This window comes from Pinus tabuliformis, chromosome 9, assembly GCF_031772625.1.
Source record: "Pinus tabuliformis cultivar Carrire ecotype Pingquan chromosome 9, CPIR1, whole genome shotgun sequence".
In the NCBI taxonomy this organism is placed as follows: domain Eukaryota; kingdom Viridiplantae; phylum Streptophyta; class Pinopsida; order Pinales; family Pinaceae; genus Pinus; species Pinus tabuliformis.
In genome coordinates, this window is record NC_142307.1 from 1,421,679,119 (window position 1) to 1,421,691,402 (window position 12,284).

Here is a 12,284-nt window from a genome sequence, read left to right on the forward strand (position 1 = left end):
AACAACTATCCTTGCTGAGAAATTAAAAGCATATTTCACAGAATGTGGTACAAGACAAATTTCTCTCTACTTAGAGGAGCTTATAGGGGAACAAATCTATAACTGAAAAACCTTAATGCTTATTTGCCAAAGTCTTTGTTCTTTTAATGTTGGAGAGAGACAAATTTATAACTATCTATGATGGTAAAAGGAAGAGGGACTCAAACTATCTATATAAGAATTGGAAATTTCTCAAATATCTTTGGAACATTCCTTATTGCATTAATGTTGGAGCAACACAAATCTATAACTATCTAAGATGGTAAAAAGAAGACGGACTCAAACTAACTACATAAGAATTGGAAATTTCTCAAATATCTTTGGAACCAACCTTATTGCATTAATGTTGGAGCGACACAAATCTATAACTATCTAAGATGGTAAAAAGGAGAGGGACTCAAACTAATTATATAAGAATTGGAAACATCTCAATTATCTTTGGAACCTTCCTTATTGCATTAGAAGGAATCATGGACCTTGAAATTGGCTGCATGATTCTTTCCCCCAAAAAAATTAAAAAGAAAACACAAGCACTATTTAGTACTACTTGATTCATGAAATTTGAAAAATGCCGCCAAAATATCTGCAAATTATTAGATTGTTTTGATCGTATAAAATGCCACCAAAATATCTGCAAATTATTAGATTGTTTTGTGCAAATATCTGTCCCTTCCGTTAGCATGAGTTACAGTTCCAAAGCATTTCATGAGGAACTGACACAACGAGCAGCACATTATGAATTCCATAAAACATAGAATGTCTCAGCTATAAAGGTATGACTATTCTTGTTTGAATTTTGGATGCTGGAGGAGCCACAATTTTCTAGCATATGTTCCCCTTAATCACAAATCAATGCACAAAGTTGAAGCTGCAGAACCATTTGTACTAGCAGAATCCACCAGTTACTTGTATCTGCTGAAAAATTTCATGAGTTATAAAATCTTATATGTTTTGAAGATAACAGTATTGACATGTAAAGAGACCTAATATACGTCATAACACATACAGTTTGGCATCGTTCTAATTTTCGAGAGTTATTCCTTCATGTGTCCTGGTGTAACAATTCACTATATTCTGATCAAGTTTGTAGTAGTGGATCATCTTCTTCAAGTGTTTCAAATCCAAGTCTATGAATTTTGCCTGCAAATTTCGCCATGGTCAAAAGTTAAATTATATACGAATTACAAATTACAAATTATTTAAGGAAATGATCATGGTTTCATAAGATAGCCCCCTTGATTAGACAAGTCCTGAACATGACACAAGGGATCATATGTTTTTATAGACAAGAAAATTTAATGGGCTTTACCCATTAACTTTAAGCAAATGAATCAATAATCAATTTTCAGGATTCACACCTTGTATCGGAATGCTTGTTTAGATGATGACAAGTATATTACATCATTTCCGTCGAGTGCATTCACCTCTGTAGAATAATGAGCCACCGGCTGAAAAGTGAGCATCAGACTGCAGTCCTTTGCAGTTGTGGCTAGAAGATAATCACGGACAATTCTTCTGCTTTCTTCAATTGAAAGAGAATGTAGATGAGAACATTCATTCTTTGGAGTATATAAATAGGAAAAATTTCCCTGAGTATGTTTTTCCATAGGTTCTTCTGACAATGATTCAGTCGTTGAATAAGGAAAATGTAAATCAGAATTTTTTTCCTGCATATCTTTCTCTATAGGTTCATCTGGATTGATTTCAATCTTTTCAGCCTGATTTAAATTCCCTGCTTTGCTTACAGAATGAGTGCATACATGGCATGGCACCTGAATGACATTATAATATGCATGGATTGCACCTTCAATGTCATACATATCCATCTTCTGGACTTCAAGGAGCTGACTCAATATTCTAGTTCTAAGAAGAGTTTCTGTGACAAGATCCTTAAAAAATTTCACCCTCTCTCCACTTTGGCATGCAATTACATTCTCAAGGGTGTCTTCTAGCTCTCTAGCAAGAGAGTTAACGATAGGACCATCACACAACTCTTGCTCCGCATAGCCTCCCAATCCACCAAATACTAATGAACCATTCAAGAATATCCGTAAATTATTCTGAGGAGTTTCAAAGAGTCCCTCAATGGCTCGATGTATTCTATCATGTGATTCAGAGAACAAGTCTAGTGGTGAATATTTACTGATGCATGATATCTGAAATGCGAAATAATCAAAGATAAGACTGACATGAAGACAGCCGTTCTGCTAAAATGACTCGTGAAACAAGAAAATAGACAAAATACAGTCTAAAAAAGAATCAAACAATTAAATTGCATTTTTAAGGGAATTTGAGTTAAATCTCACCTTCTGTTCAGAAAATTTCAGATGCTGATGCATGGCAAAACGGGATACAAGCCTCTTTATGTGATTCTCTTCTGATATGAACCTTGAAGAAGGAAGAAAGCCACATTTTGGCTGCCTTTTTTAAAATGACGGTCAAGAAAAATGTTATAAATAAGGAAGCCATCACCAGATTAATGGCTAGCATACTGAAAGAAAACCACCTCAAAATTGGGTATTGACAACTATATTTCTAATTTTCTTAGTGTTTGCAGAACCGAACAGAAAAGCACTAGGTTTCAAAGGACTGAGATTTTAATTTCATGATTGTCAGAATTTTCAACTACATGTAAAAGATGTTTTCACATAAATAGAAAAACGTTACCTTAATCTCTATTGAGATACACGGAGTGGTGTCACTAGGACCTGTAAATTCACAATTATATAGTCAGTATAAAAACAGGACAAAGAAAGGTTCTAACATCCAACTTCCACAAACAATTATGTGATGTCTAAAACACCATAATGTGGTAGCAGGGTTGGAATTTACCATTTATATGGTCGTGATAGGCCATATTAGATGTAAACTATGGCCAATAATTTTTTAGCTTATTGAGAAATATGTTCTCATTGTAGAAAAACATCGATTTGGCATGCAACTAATTTGCCAGAATGTTTTTATATTGCAATTTGCTCAATTCTGCTGGCCATATGTTAAATTTGAACTCATGCACACGTACATAAAGATTTGTGGACAGTGATGAATTCTTAATGATGGGTGTACAAGGTCGAATATGCTTGTAGAATAGAGCTAAATGTAATCAGCCAGACATTCTGATTTATTAATTGTTGGTAATAAAGTTTACTTGATGCCAAGTTTATCAGTGGCTCCATTAAAGGAGGTTAATAAAATGTATGTAATATAATGGTCATATTTGTAACGTACTTTATAGTGTACACTGTAAATATCTTGGTACTTTTAAGTTCTCAGTTAGTAATAAATGATTCAACTTAGAGATTATAAACTTATTTACTATGAGTTGTTTAGTTATGTAATGTTAGTTTCCTTCATGGATTGCCTCTCTGTTGTGATAGTTATGATGTACATATAATTTTTTATGGTGTTATAATACAATCAATTATCTTTTTCTCTGCAATTCTGCATTACTTTATGTGTAATCTTATAGATATAAATTTGAGTTAGCAGGAACATGTCCCTAAAAATTTATTAAGAATTTTAACTTCAGTAACAGAAGCTTTGCTTTCTAGGATAAAAGATGAGTTTGTAGAGCCAAGGAGTCTGATGAAATGTAAAGAGTGGGAATCCTTGGCAAATATAAATGCAATATTTCCTAAATAAACACTAATAATAAGTAATTCAGAATAGTGAGGCACCTTTGGTACAAACCATAATAACAGTCTAGCATACAGGTACGGATTGAAGTACACAGCAAAATGATATGAAATGATACAGATATCAACATCATCTCAATTTCATGCTACTGAAGCAGACGTAAGAACCCATTCAAACACTGACAGCATCAATACACTGAAAATGTGAGACTGAAATCTGAAAACACAGGAAAAGTTTAAAGTGATAGTTATTTTCAATGTAAGTCTAACCTTCTCTTACAGCTATGAGGTGGAAGAACTGGCAAAGACAATGTCGGAACATGTCCATCATTGAACAAAGAGCAACTTTGGCCCAGTTACAAGAGTAACAATGTTGCTTTTGTCAGTTAGTTTGAAATCCTGATCCGTTTATGAGAATCTTGTATTTCAGCGTTAGTTTTCCACTTGTCAGTAAATTTTAAAAGGTAGGAATAGAGGTCTCTAAGAGGTGATTGATGTCGTATGAAAGTAACTGCTATCCGGAACATGATTTAGCAGAGACTAAGATAATTGGTGAATCAAAAAACAAATCTCATATTTTTATATAAATACAAAAGTTGAATATAAATTAAAATCAAAAGACAAAATCTATATTATTCATAAGACAAAAAAGACAGAAATTTTGACTGTTAAAATGAAGAGGGAAACATAGAACTATTAACAATTACACAATTCCATACCTCTTAAAGACAATGAATGATCTGACATAAGAAGTGCAAAGTCACTTTGGGTATCAATCTTGGCATCTTCAATCCTCCATGCAGGACGTTTATTAGAGATTTTTTGTTCCAAGGCTTCTAAGAACCCTTCTGAAACATGAATAAGTGTCTGTCACAACAAGTCATATATATCTCAGAACGTAGAAATTGGAGAAAATAAACCACAATCAACAATGAAATCCTATCTAAGTCAAATAGCCATTTTCAATACAAACAAGTCAAAGGTAGGTGATATCAGATAGCATAATACAAATCAAAATATAATCTATCCATGCTTCCTAAGCTTGCGTGAAGGCAACATATTAATGTTACCCCTCTACCCATAGGCTAAAGAAAAATGAAATGTGTAAAGAAATACAAGGGAAAATATGGAAACACAACAATTATTAGAAAAAAAACAGAGGCTAACTAGTCCTTTTCTTTCCTGAACTGGACAAAGCACATTTTCTGAAATGAATGAAATATTTAGTAATGTTCATTAATAACCACTGGCAGTGATGGGATTCTAAAAGTGTTACATAGATGCCAAAGACGAGAGTGCTTCAAAATAACTTGAATATAAAATAAGAGAAATGGTGCTTTTATCTCCTGGAAGCCTTTAGAAGCAACATACGAAATGGAAACTCTCAACACTAATGCCTCAAGTAATGTTGGTGAGATAAAGGAGAGTAGCATATGTTAGTAGATGCCTCAACCTCCATGTAAATGAATCCGATCCTCAACATCGCACAATCATTGCAAAATCACTGATACCATAGCAAATGGAAGAAGTATTGGGTCACTTCAAATCAAATCAAATGGAAACAAATATATGGCATGAAGGCATAATGGACACCCTGAGACCACTCCTAATGATGTGAAAATCTGTGGATTTCCCTGCATCATTACAAGGCCAGCAAGATTATGATAAAGCGGCCATAAGAAAATGGTAAGGTCCTGTTAAACCTCTCATCAGCACGGGTACATACATTTTTCAGTTCAACATTCATCACCATTGTAAGCTCAAGGTGAAAAATCAAAAGCCATTTATTAGTGTGGAAAAAGTCGGGATTAAATCCCCAAAACTCGATTTTTTTGGCTGGCTGATTAAATCAGCCGATTTTTTGCCAATTTTTTCACTCCTAAAAAAATCGGGATTAAATTGTAAAAGTCCCGATTTAATCAGGAGTCGACCCAAAAAGTCGCCGAGACTTCCCAAGCTGCGGATAAGAGATGGAAAAGTGGAAAAAAAAACCCATCATTTTTCGCTGTTTTTACTCCCATTCGTCCCTGTGGAGAGATGAGGTGCATACCATTGCCCAAGAGGAGGAGATTTGCTGGTTTTGTGGTCGGGATTTGGAGATTTGTCCACTGCTCAACGTGAGAGATTCAAGTGCCGATTTGTTGCTGCCAGGTATGTATTTTAATTTCTCTCTTAGTCTTTGTTACACAAATGCTTCTTAAATCTTTCTCTAATTCTATTAGGTTTGTTTTTATCTTATTTTTGCTTAGAATTTTGAATCAAAACATTGTCTAGAATCTAGATTGAAGCAAAACTTCACCTTTCAAGAATCAAATGACAAAAATTCAAACCCTTGTTTAGTGAATCTGAGTGTGTTCAAGTGAGTGAGAAGAAGCATTTGAAATTTAAAATCAACAATTACATTTATGTTTGCTTCTTATATGATGGACGATTTCTACTTTTTTTCAATTTTTTTTGTGCCCAGGTTCAAATTCAAGTTCAAAGTTTCAAACAAAATGCCAAGGCTTTTCGACCCTTTGTGGGAATATGGTGAACCTAATACTATACCCGAATCTGGGGGGTCAATAGAAAGTATTTGACTTGCAAGTTGTGTGGCAAGCTATAAGTCAGGGGGTATCAATAGATTAATATTCCATTTGTGGCAAATTCCAGGGCAAATGTAACCCTTTGCCTAGATCCATCTCCAGAAATCATTTGTCAAGCCATTAAATCGTTGATGGAAAAAGAGGAGGGCAAAGACACCAAGACAACACTAAAAATCCAACTTGTAGGGGCCTCAAGTGGGGGAGAGTGAGAGTGGTTGTTCAGCATCACCTTCCACACCCACATGTCCCAACTCCTCATCTTTCTCAACTTTTTTTGTTCCGATAACCACACCTGGTGCACAACCTGGCATCAAATCAGCACTTAAAAAAAGGAAAAGGCAGAAGCTGACAAGTTGGTCAGTAAGTGTCTTCTATGGAGTGATGTTCCTTTCAACATTGCCAAGACAAACCCATTCTACCAACCTATGTTTGATGTTTTTGTTGTCGTTGGCCCGGGGTACAAAGCCCCTACCTTTGCATAATTGAGAGGGTCTCTTCTTCAAGATGAAAACACTGATTGCACTTCTAGATTGGAGGAGTTTAGGGCATCATGGGAACACACTGGATGCACAGTCATGTCAGATGTTTGGACTGACCAGAAGGGTAGGACTCTTAACTTCTTGGTTAGTTGTCCCAAGGGGACAATGTTTATGAATTTTGTTGATGCATCTGCACACATTAAAGATGCACATTTATTATGTGAGTTGTTGGACATCTTCATTCAGGAAGTAGGCCCATGAAACGAAATGTTTTCCAAGTCATAACGGACAATGCTGCAAATTATGTTGCAACTGGCAAGTTGCTTATGGAGAGGTATCCTAACTTGTTTTGGACACCTTGTGTTGCTCATTGTATTGACTTGATGTTGGAGGATATAGGTAAGATTCCTCTTGTGAGGGATATTGTTGAATCATCCAGGAGCATAACAAAATTTATATATAATCATGCATTTGTGCTTAGCTTGATGAGAATATTCACCAACAACAAAGAGTTGGTGCGTCCTGCCATTACACGATTTGCCACTACTTTCATATCTCTTTAGTCTCTGTTGAATTCTATGTGGGATGTGAAGAACATGTTTCTTTCACAGGATTGGCGTGCTTTATCTATTAGCCGCAAACCAGAGGGAGAGGGCATATGCAGACTAGTTTCATATGATCAGAGCTTTTGGGCAGGAGTAGAGGAGGTGTGTGCCATTTCAGAACCTTTGGTAAGGGTTCTTCGGTTGGTTGATGGAGACAAACCCGCAATGGGCTACTTGTATGAGGCCTAGGGCCAAATAAGCCATTCATGCTTATTATGAAAATAAGGGAGATGAGGGGTTAGAGAAACAACAGGTCATATGGAGAGGGATTGATGAGCGATGGAACAATACCCTCCATCGCCCCATTCATGTTGCAGGTATCTACCTCAACTCCACATTTGCTTACTCCTGTGGTTTCAGATTTGATGCCAAGGTGATGGATGGATTCTTCACTTGAGTTGAGAGGATGGTGGCATCTAAGCAAGAACATGAAGATATTTCTAAAGAAATGGAGGTATATAGCATGGCAGGTGGCACATTTGGTTTTAACATGGCTATTAAGAATAGGACGACCAAAATGCTAGGTAAGCTTCAATTTGTTTCAAACTTTCAAGTTTAGAATTTCAATGTTTTAACTTTTTTATGTTTCTCAATTTTTTTTTAACTTGTAGATGCTTGGTGGAGAAGCTATGGTGGCAAAGTACCCCATCTCCAAAATCTTGCCATTTGAGTGCTCAGCCAAACATGCAGTTCCTCTGGCTGTGAGTGCAACTCGAGTGTATTTGACAAAATACACAGCAAAAAGTGCAACAGGTAAAAAGAAATTCAAGTTAATTTTTTGAAATCATTTGATTAATTTTTAATACTTAAATTTTCTAAGTACTAATTTACAATCTATGACCCTAATACAAATTGGAGTCCCAACACCTCAATGACATGGTCTACGTCTACTACAATCTTCAATTGTGAGTGAGACAACTTCAGAAAACACTTGATGTGGAAGCCATCTCATTAGACAATATTGATACCAGCGTTGCATGGAGGGTCGAGATTGAGAGGCCGACCATAGACTCTATCCCTGATTGGTTAGATGTGGATCCAAAGGCGCTAGCGGTAGAGGAGGTAATACTTGCAGGGGAGGGAGAGCCAGAGGTAGAGGAGGAGGAGCAACCTCAGGGTTAGGAGGCAGAGTAGGGGGAGGATGATGAGGAGGAGGTGACACCATCTAGGATGGGCAGCAACAACATAGGACAAAGGACACCTCTTTTATTGGCTTCTAGAGGACGACTAAGTCCATTTGTATCCCCAGGGGTTAGGCCTTCTTCCTCTAGAGGAAAAGGCAAAGCCATTCCCTATTCCCGTAAAAGGGGCAGAGGATCTCAGTGACTGATTACTTTATGACATGTAGATGACTCATGATAAACTTTATTATTTTTTTGTTGATATTTTGAATCGAGAGTTGAGACTGAGACAAGACTAAAGATTCAGCAGTTGATTCACTATTTTGATATGTGATGTAGCACTAGACTTCATATACATATTATATATTAGCTTTCTTTACATGTTTATGTGGAAATGCATTTATTTGATGTCTTGATCCACCATACTTTGGGTCAACATCTTGACACACGGTGAATCGCCAAATGAGAGGTACTTCCCATGAGTCTTAGACTGCATGGGTAGGATGCCTCGACAGAAGAACCATTCATCCTGTCCCTAAGTCGCCTCGGGGTATCACAGGGGAAGGTTGAGCCATTCATCCTGTACACAACGCACCATTGGGGGAGGGTGAGTCGCCTTATGGTCGCGCATTGCTCCAGTAGTACCCCAAGCCCCCAAGAGCTCCTAGAGCTCAATGCATGCAACATGCAAGACCCTCATAAGAAGGTCTCTCAATGACTCCAATTCGTTCGGAAAAGTCACAAATTTGACCTTTCCCTGGGGCTTTGACAGAATGTCTGCAACCTGTACATCAGTGTCAATGCGATAGAGCCTCCTCGCTCATCGACGTACCATATCCCAGATAAGGTAGCATCTGATGTCTATATACTAGAGCAAACATAGAATACAAGATTCCTCAACTATCGAATCCCCCCCTGGATGACAGAAGATCATGGTGGCATCCATCATGTGTACAAACAGTTCACTAAAGAGCTCCCGTAACTAGGCAACTTCACACGAGGTCATACTCATAGCTATGTATTCGGTCTCAGCGGTGCTCAAAGCAACCGTCTTCTTCTTCCTGCTCATCCAGGATATCGAGTAGAACCCAAAGAGAATCAGCACTCAGAAGTGCTCTTAAGATCCTCCACACTGCCTGCTTAGTCAACATTCGAATAATCATGCAGCTTCACATTTTTGGCAGTGTATCTCAGTTCATGAGAGATTATGCCTCGAAGATATCTCAGAAGATTCTTGGCACCAATCCAGTGAGGCTCAACCATATATGAGCTCATCATGCTAACTGCAAAACATATGTTCGGACGGAAGTTCACCATGAACATCAATGCAAATGAGTTTATGAAACTCAAAGGCATTCCCAAATTTGGTCTGGCATCACTACCAATAACCTCTGAAAGTTAAGATCCTCAAGGTAGTCACGGGCTTGCAATTTACCATTCCACATCCGAAATCCAACTCCCTCTTACTTCTGCAAATGAGAGGGTCTGCACCTGTCAGAAATAGGTCGTCCTCAGAAGGTGTCGGTATGAGAGGTCTATCATCCACAACCTTCGAGCAATGGTTTGGATCGGCTTCACTCCTAGTGAATCTCAACTTCATCAAATAGCTATCAATCCTCTCATACTAAGCCCAGGGTGTTTTGCTTCAAGCCATAGAGGGCTTTCTTCCACCTGCACACATGAGATTCTCGATCATGAATCTCAAACCCCTCGGGTTGTTCCAAACCTGTGGACTTGCTACATGAGGGGAATGGTCCCCTTGTAATATTTTCCTTTGGTACATCTCGGACATGTACCTTCATGCTCTTCTTGAATTCAGGCATTCCTGTCACCATCTGACTCACATCGAGTAGGGCCCCATAATAAGTAGACCTCCAGTGCTATAGATGAGATGTGACAACTGACATGGTCCCCAATGGACCATCCTGCAACTTGATACAAATTTCCAACCTTGAACCCATGAGTAAAAGCATCTTAGAAAATTCTATTTTCAAACACATACCTTTCCATCGATGAATGCCACCCTGAAACCTTTGACTTCCATTGCCGAAATGGAAACCAGATTCTTCTTGCGATCAAGTACATAAAAGAGATTCTGTAAATGAATCGAGTTACCCTTATTCAATTGAGGGGTAATATTCCCTACACCCTTTCTGGGATAGGTGGCATCGGCTCCAAGTATAATTCCACAATTGTTTCCATCTCTACCAAATTAGAGAGAGCACCCTTCTATCTGATGAAGTGCCTTGAAGCACTACAATCAATAAACCAGATTCCAAAGAGTCTAGAGGAGAAGGCCAATATAAGATAATGTTGCTTTATCTTGTCAGAAATAACATTTGATTCTTCATACCTGGAGTTCCTTTCTTTCTTTGAAGAGTCGGTTGTTTCCTTGATGACCTGCATTACCTATCATTCCTTTGATCATTGAAGATGTCCCGGGAATGATTGTTATCATCATCAAGTGATGTGTCCCTACCATTCGAACACTCCTTCGCATAATGGCTGAAGTTATTACAAACAAGGCATCTTCCTTTCCTTCCACCCTTAGATCCGGACTTCCCATTGAAGTGATCTATAGGCCATCAGAAGTTTCAGCTGCGTCATTCTAATAATGTTCTCTGCTTCGACTTCACCTTTGGTGAATTAGAAGAGGGATGAAGAACCCATTGAGTCTTTTGTCCTTTCCCAACTGTCTTCGGTGATTGCTCTTTCACTCTTGCTTGGGCTTTGTCTTCACCTCACCCCTGATACCATGTTAATTTTAGGTATGTTCTATGCTTAGAGCAATTTATCTCAATTTTCACAGTTAGCTCAATATCTTTTCCATATTAGCAATCACATCAGCATTAAGGTAAACTGCAGATAGAACATAAACATAAATTGCAGAAGACAAGCCAAGACAAGAGGACACAAGATGTGGCACTAGCCAGGGACAAACCCCAATGTGGGGAAACCCTTGATCAATTCTTCTTATATGTTCTTCAATAGTTCAGCGGAGAGAGCGAGAGAGAGAGATAGTACATTTACAACAGAAGTCAACATTTTGACTTATCTAAATAAGAGCATAGATCATTTCTAAGAAGATGATACATGAGATCAGTTGAAGACATGTTGCTTCAACTGATTCTCCAAGGTGACTCCTTCACCTATCATCATGTTGCATCTCGTCATCATGCTGCACCTCACCGTGCTACACCATGTTGCACCCATCATCACAATGCTTAACCTCATGACTGTTGTACCTAATGTTGCACGACTGTCCCATGTGCCATGGTTGAACCATGTTTTCATACAGCATGTCTCATGCGCTTGCATAGCTATCCATGCTTGTTGTCCCATTGTGCCACTGCTGCACAATGACATGGCAGTCCCATCATTGTTCTGTCTCATCATGTTGCTGTCCCATTGAACATTGTGGCACAATATCATTGTTGCTAGTACTGATGTCCCATCACGACTTGTTATCTCAATATACTTACAGCAACCCAGCATTGTTGTTGTCCCTACAACAACATAACATACTTACGCTGCTCCAAATATATATGTACCATTGCCTAGTTGTCCTAGTTGTACTGTTGCACTGTTGTACCTAACAATCACGCCCAAAACGTTGTTGTTCTGGGCATATGGCAGCCTTGTTGTCTTGTTGTCCATGCATCATGGTTCCACCATGCTTCACTGTTGTCACATTGATGTACCATTGTACCATTGTTGTACCATGTTCCATTGTTGTCACATTGTGCACTATATGCCATTGACAATTGTTGTACCATATGCTGCACCATGTTCCATTGCTGTCACATTATTGTACCATTGT

General features: G+C 38.1%; 1 protein-coding gene across 3 annotated transcripts in view; it reads right to left on the reverse strand.

Moving 5' to 3' along the window:
• Positions 1-608: 608 nt before the first annotated feature.
• The window catches only part of LOC149153871 (inositol-pentakisphosphate 2-kinase-like), a 173,892-nt gene continuing 162,216 nt past the window's right edge, over positions 609-12,284 (reverse strand). For 2 of the 3 annotated variants that reach the window (XM_089438004.1, XM_089438002.1), the window contains exons 4-9: positions 4,394-4,541; positions 2,707-2,747; positions 2,346-2,456; positions 1,398-2,195; positions 1,046-1,179; positions 609-951 (exon numbers count right to left, since the gene is read on the reverse strand). In XM_089438004.1, the coding sequence (XP_089294130.1) occupies positions 1,060-1,179; positions 1,398-2,195; positions 2,346-2,456; positions 2,707-2,747; positions 4,394-4,541 (1,218 nt within the window). In that variant the 3' untranslated portion in view covers positions 609-951; positions 1,046-1,059. Of the gene's footprint in view, positions 955-1,045; positions 1,180-1,397; positions 2,196-2,345; positions 2,457-2,706; positions 2,748-4,393; positions 4,542-12,284 lie in introns of all 3 variants that reach the window. The other variant, XM_089438003.1, reaches the window with a different exon arrangement.